The sequence below is a fragment of the Xylocopa sonorina genome, chromosome 2, assembly GCF_050948175.1.
Source record: "Xylocopa sonorina isolate GNS202 chromosome 2, iyXylSono1_principal, whole genome shotgun sequence".
In the NCBI taxonomy this organism is placed as follows: domain Eukaryota; kingdom Metazoa; phylum Arthropoda; class Insecta; order Hymenoptera; family Apidae; genus Xylocopa; species Xylocopa sonorina.
This window is the reverse complement of record NC_135194.1, coordinates 6,699,973-6,715,911: the sequence shown is the minus strand read 5'-3', so window position 1 is coordinate 6,715,911 and position 15,939 is coordinate 6,699,973. Positions and strand designations below refer to the sequence as shown.

Sequence of the window (15,939 nt, the reverse complement as noted above, 5' to 3'; positions counted from 1 at the left end):
CAAGGTGCCCAGCATGGGTACAGATGTACCCTAGGCAACATTCGTTGGTGGATGCACGGCATACCATCTAGGTTGACACCGAACCAGACGGACACGATGTGTGTCTCAGGCAGGGTGGTGGCCAGTAAGGAATGCAGAGTGCATCTCGTACCGATAAGAGACGTACCCTAGATGGTAACCGTTGATGGGTGCAATGGCATACCATCAAGGTAAACACCGAACCAGACGGATACAAAGAGTATCTCAAGCAGGGTGGTGGCCAGATAGAAGTACGAAGTGCGTCTCGTCCAGATAAGGGTACGATGGTATCCATCATCGGTCACAATGATACGACGGTATCGTGACACGATGACAGTAGTTTAAGTTTATTATGTAAAGTCTGAGGGCAGACCTGAACGTCAGTATGGCCGAATGTAAGAAATATCGGGTAACGGGGTGCACGAGCGGTCAACGAGAGCCGTGTGTATTTCCCTGCGGCATCTCCCCTCCCCGGGGCCTTACCTAAACATACGAATAAACCATGACGTTGAGGGTGTCCTTAAGAAGGCATTAAGAAGGCATTCCTGTACGAACCTTCGGGTGAGACACTAATAAATACGTTGAGGGTGTCCTCGAGGCTAATACGAATGGCCTAAGAAGGCATTCCTGTACGAACCTTCGGGTGAGATACTAATAAATACGCCCAATAGACGTTAAGCCATCGAGTTATTACTCCATTTTCCTCAACATCTTACACATCTTTGATGTTATTTCCAATAATGGTGGATTAGACATGTGTGCATCTTTTAATGGAAGCTAAATAACATCGAAAAGCAGTTCTTCCCAGAAAACCTGTCGCGTGCTACTACGCGGAACTCTGGCGTCGTTATTTCTTCTCCGAGGTCGTAAGGCTCAGATCGAATGCGGTTGCTCGCGACGTTGTCCGCCAACTTAATATTGTTCTAATTGAATATTCGTTCGTTTACGTTTCTCTTACAGTTTGACCGTTTTTATAAAAGGTTGTTCGTTCGTTGTTAGCCGATGATTGCGTCTATCTGACTGATCGACTCGCTAGGTTTTTGAGAGCTCGTCCGCTGCTCCCTCCATCGTGCAAGTGGTGGACACTGTTGGCATTTGCCGAAACGATGCAAATTACCAATCAGTGTCCCCTTTCGAGTATCGTCCACACCCTCTTGTACGTTTAAGGCGCGCCTTCGTCTGAAGAGGGTGGGAAGATATCTGCACGGACGTGAAACCTTTGAAGTCTCTTGGTGAAGTTTTAGGAATTTTCCGAAGGTCATTTCAGCCTCGTACCATTATGATGTCCCGTTACGTGCACATATTGGACCAACCCTTAAGGTATACCTCGTTTACAACAGGCGATGGCTATTGAGGTCGTCGAAATTAAATATTCTAAAGACCATTGTGTTGAAGGTGGCAAAAATTTACGTAATTACTCAAAACGTCTTAATCTCTAATAAACGAGGCTTTCGAAGACCCCACGTTTTATTATTCAGTCGGTCGGGACAAAACGGTTAGCCTCCGCTGTATATCTCCGAACGTATACAGTGTGATCAAAAAGTACCAGGAATTTATCAGAAAAACGAAAACGGTTCAATTGTTCATCGATATTTATTTTATTCGCTTCAAAGTAATCTCCATCGCAAGCAATACGCATATTCCTACGCTTCTTTCAATCTTCAAAATAGGCCAATTTTGGAATCCCCTTCAGGTCCTTCTGCGAATTGTCCTGTATTGCCTCAATCGGCTCAAAACGCTTTGCGCGAAGTAATAACTTGAGTCATGGGAACAGGAAAGTCACATGGGACCATGTCAGGTAAATACAGAGGTTGCGGAACGGTATTAATGTTGTCTCATGCCCAATATACCTGATTCTTGATACCTGAAATTCATTGCATAATTATTTGTGTTCTTCACTTCTTGTTACTGCAACACAAAATAAATTAAAAAATCATTTCTTTCTTGATATTAAATTTGTACAAGTTTTTAATAATTCTTAATGTAATTATATACTAGTAATACAAATAAATTTACATATATGATTAGAATTTGTATATACTTTTTAAAGTTAAAAACCCTATCATTGTTTTTAATCTACAAATTTGTAACATACTGGAAAGCGTAATTATTTATGACATACACAGACTGAATTTAAAGACAATTAAAGAATCATATTTAAAATGATCATATTTAAAAATGTTACAAATATTTCATACTGTTGAATACATAATTCTTTTAACAATAATATTACTTTTGTAATGTTTTGTGTTTTGTATTTTTATTGACATGCATATGTTACAAAATCAATAGATTATAGTTTCTCATAACATAAGAAAGGTAACGTAAAATAATTTAATATTTATGCTTATGTCTATGTTTGCGTGTTGATGGGGAAGGAGGACTGTTAGCTCTATGTTTTGAAGTACGTGGTGGAGGTGGTGGTGATAATGATGGCGATCTAGCCCTTCTTTTTCTATCAATCCGTTCATTAGTTGGCGATCTACGAGACACTCTGGATGAGAAAGAAGGTGAAGGCGTCCGTCGAATTCTTGGTGGAGATGGTGTCACTGGCACTCTCTTTTTGTGTGGCGATCGTGATCTGCGTTTACCCCGTGGTGACCTACTACGTGATCTGAAATTTATTTAAAAAATCTATTTAAGTTGGATTGTAATATTTCAGTTTAATTTCATGCATTAGTATTTTATAGACAGAATTATTGTCTCCTTTTGTTTACATAATATATAGATGCACAAAAAGGGTACTTAAACGAGTTAATGGAGAGCCAACTTGTTTAAACCCCTGTAGTAAAAGAAATGTAAAAACCACCTAACCGAACTAAATTCGTATAGTTCTCCAAAGAGAAGGTCAATAAATTTGTAGTGTACCCTATAGTGAAATTGTTTTCTAACGTTTGTGAAACGCAGCTTATTTCATTGTACCTTGTCAGAAATTGTAGCACCAAATCATGCTTATATACTTTAACTATAAATATGTACAAATTCTTAATTGTAATGTTTGTACGTTGATTAACATATATTATTTGCCAATTAAATACTTAATTTAATGTATATAAATATTTAATTTAGTAATGAAATAATTAATTTATTGAAGAGTTTCAAGCATATGAACAAAATTTTTTTGTGATGAGAAAGCCAATTTCAAGTTATTCTTATACATAGTACAAATTCATGTACAGGGTGATAATAAAAAAGATATAATAAATCATAAAAGGAATATAGATAAAAGTAGAAAAAAAAAGATGGAATGAGAGTCCAGGTAATTGAGAGAAATTAGAAACTCTAGGAGAAGGTATACTATTCAAAGCAACAATCTTTGAAAAGGTATGTGACACCACTTCAGTATTTAGGACAAGTTGGAGAATGTATGAAACATCAATAAAAAACTTATTCCTCAAGGACAGTAGTACTCCAGATTGGTCCATTATAGTTTCAAAACCTAGTCATTAAGAGAAGCAAATACACAAAATTTTATTGTATATAATGTAAATGAAGTAGGAACCTAAAGGTATATCTAGCAACCTGAAGAAGACTATGTTTGAACAAGAAGGTAATCCTAGGAAAAAGCAACTTTTTAACAATAAAACTCAACTCAGGCAAATGAAACATGGATCCTTATTTTATTAGTTCGAAAATCAAATGCTCGTTAAAAGTTGAAACGGGCATTCAGAATTAAGACCAGCAAAAACCATAATACAAGACAAGATTAATTGTTCAGAGATATTACCAGCAAATTTTAAATTGAACACTTTCATCCAAGTGTTTTTCCTATAAGAAAATTTCCATCCCTGTTTATAATATAAAGCCCAATTAGTATTGTTTTATGCAACTAGACAATGTAGTATTTCTTTTAGCAATGTTTAACTACTTTTAGTCTAATTCTTTACATTCTTTTACATGGAATAAAATCATGTAGCAGGTCATTATATTCAATTCAGCAGATGCTACAGTGATGTGGATAAAAAATCACTTTGATAAATCTTTCACCATTAGACTTAACAAAAAGCTATTTATATCACCCTATTATTTACATCATTGGTACCTAATCCATTTTAATACCAAATAACTTTTGTAAAACCACTTTTTATAGAACATTAATCCCTCAGAAAATATTTCATTGTCTCCAATTAAACAAAGCACACTCTACAGTGTATTTCACACAAAGTACACAATATTGTACTTATCAAAATAATAAAAAACAAATAATAAAAGTTCATATAAACATACATCTCTTTTAATTTTGTTTTCGAATTATGGCTAATCTCATCCAACAAACTATATCTGTTTATTTTCATAAGATATGTTTGAAATTATTTCCTTGCAATGTATTTAACCCCTTAGGAACACAGAGCGTGTTAGGTTAGGTTTTAAAATATAAACTGATCCCTAAGTTAAAGTCAATCCATATAATTGTAGATAAAAAAACAACGAAATAAAAATTTAGGAAGACAAGATCATAACTGACGACCCATGAATTTAAAATTTGATGTCCACCTGTACAGCTAACAGTTTAACTATACCCTATGCTTCAAAATGTATAAGAGGAATAAAGATAATTAGTAATATTCAATAGACAATTATATGTAATAAATTATCTATTACTTTTAAAATGTATGTAGATGCATCAGTAATTAGTCCTCTTTTAAATGCACAATATACTCGGAGTTCATCTCATGAATACTAAAAGCAGCCACCTCACTAAATTTGATGCTTACAGTATGATTTTCCTTGCAGAGTATCAAAAAATTGTTGTTTTGTGAGGAACACTAACAATACATTATTATTTTCCTAAGTAGTGACAATATTTTCATCACTTTCCTTACCTTACTATAACCAATATACAAAAGTTTGCTGAATTTTAACCCTTTGCACTCCGCGCACTTTTTAGCAAGAGGTTTCAGCTACTCCGGAACATTTTGATCATGACCATCAGCTACTCCGAAAGTGTTTATAATGTTGCGACCGCGCAATTGAGGAAGCTCAAAGACCCTGCCGTGTCATTAAAGAAAGCTTGGATACATTTGAAAGCTATGTTTTATTAACAAAATTACGTTGTAAAGAATATAACAGTAATCCCCAAAGATGCATTCGTGGCTTGCCAGGACAAGTATCACAATATTCACTGGTTTCATGCCTTTCACCTTTCTTCTGCCTGTTAGAGCAAACGACACAATCTGTTTTTTGCCCTTCCGCATTACGTGAAGCTTCCCGTTTAGCCTTATCTCAACAGATGCAGATGCAGAAGATGAAGCTCTCGATCTTTCTTGTCGAAAATCGTTAACTAGTTGATCTACTAGCAGTTTCACATATTTCAAATGTGTCAATGGTTTCTCATTTCGATTTTTTTTTTACAGTCTTATATATAATATATGAATTGATCACACAAACTTCCATGCCCCAAAAAAACATTTTCCTCCACCACCTCAGTGATTTTCTCAAAAAACAATATGTGGCTGCGTATTGATCAGCTCGATCAACGCCGCCCATGGAAGCTGTATAGCTTACAATTGCATTAGGTTTCCTAATGTTTATCTCCTTCCCTCCTCGCAGAATTCATCTTGCTGTCATCATTCCAGCATCATTCCACGTGCTCAAAAGGGAAACGACTCTTTTGTCTTTCCAGGCTAAAAACATAGCTTCCCCTTTTTTTCTAATATAGGTTTCCTGCTGTGAAAACTTTTTTTTCGGTATCTTTGGAATACCTTTTCTATTTGTTTTTATAGTTCCAGTTAAGTGGCACATCATTTTCATTAATTCCTCTGCCAAAGGTATACTGGTATAATACCTGTCCGTAAACATATGATATCCCTCTGCCTTGGGAATTTTATTTAGGAGTTTCTGATACAAATGTAGCGGAATCCTTGTCGTAACCGGTAGATCCGGACGAACAAGACATTCCGACGTGAGACTTCCCTTTAAACTGCACTATCGATTCGTCCACACAGATATTGTGCATAGTTATTCGTTTGTCTTATTATATCATCAATAAGATCATCCGTGAAAAAAAGCTTGAAAAATTGGATCAGTTCAGGAGAACCCTACGATAAATCAGACTTATGCTCAATAGCGGTGGTCTGGTCGCCTTTCAAATTTCATTTTTTCGTGTTTTACGCTGACAGACAAAAATACGATTGAAAGAAACGGAGCAAGCTCGGTCGCCAGACCGATGACACTTATCGTTAGCGCGTGCCGAAACATCTTCCTACCCGTATAAAGATACAATGTTGCCTGTAGATGCTGGCGTGCCGTGTCGCCGCAGCGGCGAGAACGGAGTGCTATGGACTATAATACGTGTCGCCGTAGCGGCGACAACGGAGTGCAAAGGGTTAAAAATATTTTGATTGGTTTTTTTCTTATGTCAAGAAAACAGTAATTTTAAATATAAATTTTGTAAAAACATTATGAAGTTAAATTAAATACACATAAAATTATTAATATGTATTGATCTGTAATTTAATACTATATGTGTATTAGATAAATTTGTATAAATAGGAGAAAAAGAATCGGCCGATTGGACTGCCTAAACCGGGGTTCAAATGATACTTCTTCTCCTAGCATATATAAACAGAACACAAGTAGAACGCTAATCCTACAAATCTAGGATTACTATCTAGGACTCAAGGCAAGTAAAGATCACTTCATCTGTGTATAATTTTTTTGTACATAAAGCTACAGAAATTAACATGAAAATTAGTTTCTCAAAGGATAATTTTCACCTATAATATATCTACTCATTTATATGTTGTTTATACACACAAATGAACGATTATACACACTGTTTTACTTTTAAAAATAAAAATCTTTACCGTCATACTAATTAGAAAAATTAATAAAATATCTATTGGAAAAATACATACCTATATCTATTAATTTTAGACGATGGACTTGTTGAATTTCGTCTTCTATCCCTATAGTGGCATGGAGATTCTGGGGTTGTACTTCTCTTCTTTTCTCTTCGCCGTTCATCATCACGTTCCTCGCTTTTTATATCCTTCATCTCCCTCTCACTCTACATAACAAAAAATTTTCTTTTTAAAAAAAATACGATTTTATAAAAATATAACAAAATCTAATAAGAAATAAAAATTTTACCTTCCTTATAAGTTTTTTTCTATAATGTTCTACCTGTCCCTGAATCGTCATACCGGATTTTAATGTTCTTCTACCACTTTCTAATTCATCTTGATATTGCATTATTTTAACTTCAATTTCACGCAATCGACTTCGTCTTTCTTCGTTATAGTCTCTACCACTATTGAACCAAGTAATATTGTAAATAATAACAAGACTTTTTACTTTAAAATACTGAGTTATATTTGTTGGAATACATGAAGATTACTTATACCTCCTCGGTATGATTATTATTGAATGCGTGGAATTATTTGAAGAAGTACGAAGTAGATAAACATTTGTGTATTACCTGGAATCCATACTGGTATCTTGAGAATTTGAATCATCATTTTGCCCTAATTCTTCCCATTTACTGGTTGTCATAGCTTGCGCCTCAACCTAATATATATGACAAAATATTTTATAAAAACAGAAAGGAGAATGCTAAACAGTGTACTAAGCAACGGATGTCGAGTTATTCCTTAGAAAAATGATTAATCAGAAGTCTCTCGTATGTTATAATTTGTATTCATTAAACATCAAAATTTAAATCTAATACTAGATTTAATGGAAAAGTTGTTGTTTCAATCGCGATTTCTTCTCATGAGATAATTGTTTCAACCTGATCTGGATCAACAGTTTCCCAACGAGATGGAACAAAACCCGCAGGAATTGTTGGTTTTTTTTCATCATCTTTACTTTGTGCGTTTGAAGAATCATCTTCATCCATAGGTACACCATCTATATCCTCATCCACTGGAAACACAAATAGGACATATAATGTACAATAGGGTTAATATATCATAATTACAAATATATAAGAAATAGTTAAGTATTAATATCATTCAATGAAATTGTAGAATAAATTGTAGAATAAATTTTAACATTCTTACTAGGTACACCATCAATGTCATCATAGTTGGACGTTGTTTGTGGTGTTAAACCATGTTTCATAGCACCTTTAAGCAGAGCAGCACCATCCAGTGGTACACCATCTAAATCTTCTACACCATCTCCATCTACATCTGATAAAGGTGCTCCATCAATATCATCATCATTTTCTGGTTCTGGTTCATCAACCTACAAATAAATTTACAAACCTATTTTTCTTATATCCTTAGGAAAAAGGAAATGTGTATAATATGTATACGTAGATACATATGTAATCTATATATATGTACATATAGATTAGCTTTACCAAAATAAGACCAAGGAAAGTATTTTGCAATTTAACAAGAAAATCTCGCGGATAAACTGCCCAATCTTCCCATGCCTTAAACATTCTCATTACGCGAACTTTAAATCCTTCTGCTTTTAATCTACTGTCAAACTGCTTATAAGCTTGATGGACTTCATTAAATATATCTAAAAGTCGAGTTTCAAACCTGTTAATATTAATTTATATTAATATTAATAAGATTTGTTAACATTAATTATACTAACAAAATTTGTGTGTTAATTATAAATTAATATATCATATTTCATAAAATTTTATATTACTTAAACGTATTATATTTTAAAATAAAACTGCTTACGCCTTTCGATAAATAGTAGCGTTATTTACTTTCACACCACAGTTATGTAATATATCAGATATAAGATATAATCTCGCAATTTTTTTATTGACAGGAGTTTGCAGTATTGATAGTGATTCCGAAACACAATCACATATTTCTTCTGCTGCTTCAGCATGTTCTATACAAAATACCATTGCTTCTGCAACTTTTATCCTTTCAGGTGATATGTTCCTCAATAAGTCTTCTAATCGGTCTCTTTGACTATAATCAGAAAATATTTTTTAAAATGATATAAGTAGTAAACAAAATTAGTAAAAATATTCTATTATATAGCACCTGTTCGATAAACTGCCTCTTCTAGGTTCTTGTCTTTCCTCTATTTCAATCAACTCATCGGGCATCCCCTGTGTCCATGGATTAATGGGAGGTGGTCTCCATACACTTCCACCCTTAAACATTCTAAAGTCTTCAGTGTGCCATTCTTTTTGCCCATCTCCTTGTAATATAGAATACAATTTCCAACGGTAGTAAATATGTGCTGGAGAGTAATTTTCAAATAAAAATCTGAAATTAAATTATTATTTAAAAATAGAAGCAATAATATATTAATACAAATATCTTTTTGTATAAAAATTTACAATTATACAAACCTAAACATAGGATTATTTAATTCTCGATTCATGATCATTGCTTCAAACATTGGGCCCTCCCGAATTACAAATTCTACCATTCTATGTATTAACATAACTAAATTTCTATAACATAAATGTTCACAAATTTTGTATAAATTTAATAACATCTTTTAAGTATAACATTTATAAATATGATAACATAATTGTTTAACACATGTGCTCTAGTATGTTTTAATATTTACTGTTTGATCAATATAATAAAAATGTACCTTTCTGTTGGAATAACCACTTTGACAACTGCATTTTGCAAAACCTATGGCAATCACCAATACAGCACAGCAATTATAGTTAATTGAATGTTCCAGTCCAAATTGATCCACCCCAAGCATTATCATGAATTCAGTACAATGTAATTTGCAACAGATAAATTACAGTAAACTTTTAATCATTGATAAAAAAAATACTATATTTAAAAGAAACAGTGCCATGTCTTTTTATATATTTAAGTACATGCATTACATTTATAAATATTAATAAAAGTTATAAAGTTCAATATTTACTAAAGAGATTGGTAATATTTTATTTAACTATAAACATGAATAAAAAAGATATTACATATATAAACACACTGATAAATGGAAATAAAATAACTAGCACCGTTATCAGAAAGAGTATATTGCTATTAAAAAATGCATTTAATTAGACTGTCATAATTTTTATTCAATCACAATAAGAAACTTTGTTAAATAAATCCAGAAATTATTCTTAATGTAGTTGATACTATATACAATCTGAATAATACTGTTTTGAATCAGAAAACAATATACTTTACCACATAATAAGTTTACAAAAATATTGATAAATATAACATCACTACAAAAAATATTAAAATATTAATATGGAAAACAATGTTATTTTATAAGCATAATTTTATGGCTTCAAAAATTATTACGAACAAAAATAATGAATATGTTAATCACACATATATAAAATATAAATAGTGTATATTTCATTAATTTATATTTCAAATAAAACACTTAAGTTTGAATACACTTTAACGTTACAACTGGTATGTAGTCTCTATTCATTATCTTCTTCTTTTTTAAATGTATTAGTAGAAATAAAAGTAATCTAAGTTTATTTCCCAAATAAACATATCCATTTATATTCTCCTGGGATTAATAAATCTATGACAACATAATACTGATCAAATATACATTCCTATTTACGATACTATACCTACATATATGTAATTTAGATTGCATTTGAATTTGTAAAAAAAATGAAATAAAAAATAAAATTGAATAGAAAAATTATTTTATTTAGAAACGGCACAAAACAATTTAAACTCTAAAAACCTGCCACTTTGTTCAAATTTGACACTGAACATAGATTCATCTAAACATCATAAACTATAAAATTATTATTTTACTTGTTTAACGATATTTTTGTTCCAATCTTATTTATTTATTTAGTGATATAAAATAAAATCACATTAACTAAAACTCTTCAGAACAGAAGCTAAATTATTTTAATAAATAAAAATAAGATTTATACTAGAAATCCTAATAAATATATTCCAGAAAATGTCATGTTTTCATTTAATTAAAATGAACACTGAATTTTCAGTTGTTCATATCAGAACCTAATTAATCATTCATGTCATACCATACACAGTTCCATTCAAAAGGTACTTTTCATAATTTTGTTGATTTTTTCAATTTCTACAATAACATTGAACAACCTCTTCTTTGTTACTGCCAATACTATTGTTTTTATTGTATTGTCTAAAGCTATACGAATTCTTGTCATTTAAAACCCTTCCTCCCCATATGTTGACTGACTAAAAATATTTTTCACTTTAACTGATAGTTAACACATTTTTAGTGGCTAAATCAAAATATTCTTTTAACATTATAGTAGTATAACATTACTATCAAAATTTTATCTTCATAATAAAAATTATTTAATTTAAACACTAATATTAATTGTACATGAAATTCTTTAATAAGTTTTTGCAGGAAATTAAAATCTTTTGCTGATAGAAAGAAAGTTACCTTCTCTAAATTTTCCTTTTCCTGAGAGTCTGCAGTTTGAAGATTACGAATGCGAGGTACCTGAGATCAAATTTATAGAATCATAAGAATTTTATTAGAATTTTCATATAATCCACTATAAATTATTGACCATTTTTACTTTTTTTCTACTTATTTAATAGTAAAAACCATGTATTAATATTTTGGGGAAATAATTATAGCAAATAAGATACATTTAAATATTCAACTCTATAGAATCAAGTCTAGTAATTATAAACTCTACAAATTCACAATATTTACATGAATAAATTATATGAAAACTATACAAAGAGCATTATTAAATATTTTCTCCAGTCATTATCTTCTTTTAGCTTATACAATGAAAATTGTATAATACAAGTCATCAATATTTCTTAATTAATATTAATGTTACTTTTATTTCGTATACCTTATGTCTATCACGGCGATGCGGTTGAGCATTAAATGGAAGACCAGATGGTGGTGGTGGTTGTGTAATTTCCATCAAAGCAGGTGGAATATAAATGGGGTAAGGTGGTATTGGTACACTTTTTCCCCAACCTAATTTCATCTCATACTGCATTATATCACGACCTATTTCGTATTTCATATTATAATAAATAACTTTTATAATTTTATAATTACACACATACATGTATGTAGTACATACATATGGACATATATACACATACACTCATTACATATACATGTATCACCAATTTTTATCATCAGTAAATATCTAACACTTTAACTTTTATCAGTAAATTGAATGCAATATGAAAGAACCTTTTTTAGAAATTCCATTATAATCTTATCATTGTCTTACCATTCAAATTTTTTAATGCCCGTTCTCCATCTTTACGACTCATAAATGCAACAAAACCACAATTTCTTTGTCTGGCTTTTTCTTCATCGCTACGTGGCCACATGATTTTAATACTAGCTAGTGGACCATATTTACCAAATATTTCCATTAATTGTTGTTCTGTAATCTACGTTAAACATAAAAATAAAATTAATTGATCTGTATAAGTTTATTTTATGCACAGAGTATTTTATATAAAATTAGAATGCTAAATATCTCATTTTCATATTTCTATAAAAATAATATAATACATATAATTTTTTAATATGTTCTGTTTTGCATAAAATATTGCACAGTTTATTACTATATTTTATCATTTAAATATTAACATCCTATGCATATATAAGATACTTCACATTTAATTTGTGACAAAAAATTATTTGTAAGTTATTACTATGAAACATATATAAAATGAAATTAGAAAAATATTTTGTTTTGAAAGCAAGTATACACTGCAATAGCTTTTCTTACATTGTTTACATACCATCTTGTAAAGACAATTTAAGATTTTCTTTGAAATTCGTGTACAATCTTTTTGTCATCATTTTATTCTATGTTAAATAAAAAGTATAATTCTGGTATTAAAAGAAACCAAAGCATAACTTATATACTTAGTATGTGCGAAGTACATGTTTAAACATAGGTTTAAACATAAGTACATGTTAAAATGATTAGTGTAAATTTGCAAAATTCGTGAATTTTTAATCTAAATAGACTGTCATACAATTTCATTTCATGAAATTATAGCAGTTTAAACACCAGTAATTTTAGAGATAAAATTGAGTGATTAACTTATCTTGTGAAGGGATAGTTAGATATTAAGTATCTAAGCCTATTACAATCTGAAACTTTTTTTTAATGAAATGTCTATACTCTTTCAATTTCTATAAAAAAATTGCAGTTCTATTTGAAAATTTTAAAATGACTTTCAAAAATTAGTATGTAAATGTTACAAAATATAATAGTTACCATACTATGTTTTCTTCAAAACCATGAATACACATTTTTTATTCAACAAATTACTTACAAATAATTTATCATCACAGTAATTACTCATTTGTGACACTAGAACAGGACTGGAATTCTAGGCAACAATTAAGATTTTTGCAAAGAATGCAATTTGATAAATAAAGTTCACGTAAAGAACAGACACTTGATCGGGAGTGTAATGAATGAGTAACTACTGTATTGTAGTAAAAATAATATTTATACCTTTGGATTTAAATTTCCCAAATACAAATTTGTGGTATTAGGATCGCCATTGTCAAATGAACCATCTAAAAAGAGACACAATATTTCTAAAATTTCAATGTAAATTTAATATTGGAAAGAGGGCATAAAGGAAATTCTAAAAAAGGGTACTGTTTACCCTCATAAATCAGGGCTAGGAGACGTGGATCATCAACAAGGTTATGTAGGTTATTTTTTCGTGAATCAGGATGTGATGATGTACCACCTAATATATTTTAATAAATTTAGATTGTTAATATAAAGATAAAAAATAATGATTTGTGTTATAGTAATGTATCTGTGTGTCTGATACAATAAAAAAGTTTTGTTCATTATTATAAAGTTGCCTATCAAAAAATTTACAAAAGACTATGGGTTTATGATTAAATATATCAAATTACCTATATAGATGATGATATTAAACATATCAATTCAAGGTGATATTAAACATATCACCTTCTTCAAATTATTAAAATTAAATATATCAAATTACCTTCAACACATTTTAAAGCTGCTAACATTGGATCTTCTGATTGGGTAGAAATAACATTTTTCACTACACCTTTATATTTATGCCTCTCTTCCCGTTCCTCTTGTATCATTTTCAATTCCTCTTTAAATAATTCAAGATTACTCTTTTTCTTCTCACCTTCCTTTTTCTTTTTTCCCAACCTATCTAATTTCCTTTCATTCGACCCTAATAATCTTGCATACTCTTGTGCTTGTTCAGCTGACGATCTACTATCAACAAGCTCTGATATTTTTGATTGCGGTTTGTAAAGTTTTCCTTTTTCTCTTGTATCTTCTTCTGTTAGTGAATAAATACAGTTATACTTTTATAAAATAATCAATAACAGTTCACATAACTTTAAAGATAGATTATTTACACATTCTTCTACTTCAAAAGATAACAGAAAAAAAATTACCGGAATATTACACTTTAAATTTAAATCATACACTTTACCTAATATTAAAGCCGTTCAGTAATGGGTACAACAAACGAAATACAATTGTACAATAAGATTTACTTACGTCGTTTTCCTGCATCATAAGTTCCTGCTTTTACCCAGACTTTACTTGTTGTCTTATTAGGTGTTTCTTGAAAAGTTGCCACAAATTCTTCGAAAGCCTACGTATCAATAAACGGATAAATATTTAACTACTTATAATTAGAATTTTCTGTAGACAACAGATTAAGTTGTTCACTTACCTGAGCCGCAGCTTGTTCTTGCTCTTTTTTACGTTGTTCTTCTAATTCCTTCTTACTTAATGGTCTTTTACCCATTGTACCAATTGAAAATGCTTTTAGCTTTTGTTCAGCTATTTGCTACATATTTAAAGTAATAAGTATGTAAAACGATTATAGAATTTCAAGATACCGGAATTTGATTGAAGTGTGAAATATATTTATGTAGTTTTACCTTCATAATAGCTTTATCTGCCATTTGTAAATAATTTAACCTAAAACATAGTAATTTACCATTTTATAGAAACGTAACCATTCAATAAAGAATGATCAAACATACTGTAATTGCAAACGGATTTCGAGTAAACTTATTAAGAAATTATATAAAACACGTGTAACTATGTATAAAATTTTACATTGTTCATAAGTATTGAAAATCGTCATAAACATAATAGCTGTACCTCGTGTCGTGTTACTGTTTGAAAGACACTCTTAATAGCATTTCTAATTAAGCATTATCATGAAAAATGTTTGTTTTACTATTTTTAAAGAAAGTTACGTTTTAACGCATTTTATATCAATTGTAATAACTCCGTTTTCTCACAGTTTGATGACACTGAATGGTCGCATATAATACATAAATAGGAGATATGCATCGATATGAATCAAACTTACTGGCCTCTGTAGCATTGGACTGTTGCTTTACCGATTAGAAAGACCGCCACTTTTGAGAATAAACTATATAGCCCACCTGAACGGACAGAAAGGTACTAATTTCTAGATTCAAATACATGTCAATTTCCGACGCAAGTTGAGCTACTAAATGATCATTTTTCAAAAATCAATTGCATGACGTATTGATATAGTCTTCAAACTGTTACTTTTTTCTCATAACACGTATTCTTTTTATATAATGTAAAATTCGCTAACGTGTTACTTTATTATTCTCCATTCATTCATTTACTGTTTAATTGAATAATGTATACGTTACAACACGATAAAAATTCGAGAAAGTTATAAATCGTCCACGTATAGTTAATAATTCTTAGATTTTGAAAATTTCTAATGCGGACACTTTTGCAGTGAAAATTTAAACTGCAATATCGATAGATTAGTTGCCTTCTTACCAACGTAACACAGCTATTTCGCGGTACAATACCTACATATAATATATGTACTTCACTTGATTCTAAATATATAAGATTTTATTTATATATAATATATATGTATATAAGATATATATATATATATTTAAAAGTACACTTATTTATTTAGTTAATAATTTTTTCTAGAAAATATATTCAAGTACTATTATTATTCCCTAAAC

The 15,939-nt window shown here is 30.4% G+C and overlaps 1 protein-coding gene across 1 annotated transcript; it reads right to left on the bottom strand.

The window, feature by feature from the left end:
* Nucleotides 1–2,247: 2,247 nt before the first annotated feature.
* On the bottom strand, nt 2,248–15,257 carry LOC143432936 (U2 snRNP-associated SURP motif-containing protein). The gene is made up of 20 exons (XM_076909937.1): nt 15,065–15,257; nt 14,848–14,887; nt 14,637–14,753; nt 14,459–14,555; nt 13,920–14,234; nt 13,409–13,473; nt 12,158–12,323; nt 11,762–11,925; nt 11,335–11,394; nt 9,547–9,590; nt 9,296–9,400; nt 8,982–9,209; nt 8,664–8,906; nt 8,327–8,513; nt 8,022–8,208; nt 7,751–7,884; nt 7,439–7,527; nt 7,111–7,270; nt 6,876–7,027; nt 2,248–2,632 (listed from the first exon to the last, which is right to left on the bottom strand). Exons 2-20 carry the CDS (start codon nt 14,869–14,871, stop codon nt 2,353–2,355), a joined length of 2,817 nt encoding a protein of 938 aa, XP_076766052.1. The 5' UTR covers nt 14,872–14,887; nt 15,065–15,257; the 3' UTR covers nt 2,248–2,352.
* Nucleotides 15,258–15,939: the final 682 nt, after the last annotated feature.

Coding starts and splice junctions, on each gene's coding strand:
- LOC143432936 (XM_076909937.1), bottom strand. CDS start 14,871: ATGGCAGATAAAGCTATTATGAAG. Junction 11,926..12,157: donor GGCATTAAAAAATTTGAATG/GTAAGACAATGA, acceptor AATACGAAATAG/GTCGTGATATAATGCAGTAT. Junction 9,591..11,334: donor AAAAGGAAAATTTAGAGAAG/GTAACTTTCTTT, acceptor TGATTGCCATAG/GTTTTGCAAAATGCAGTTGT.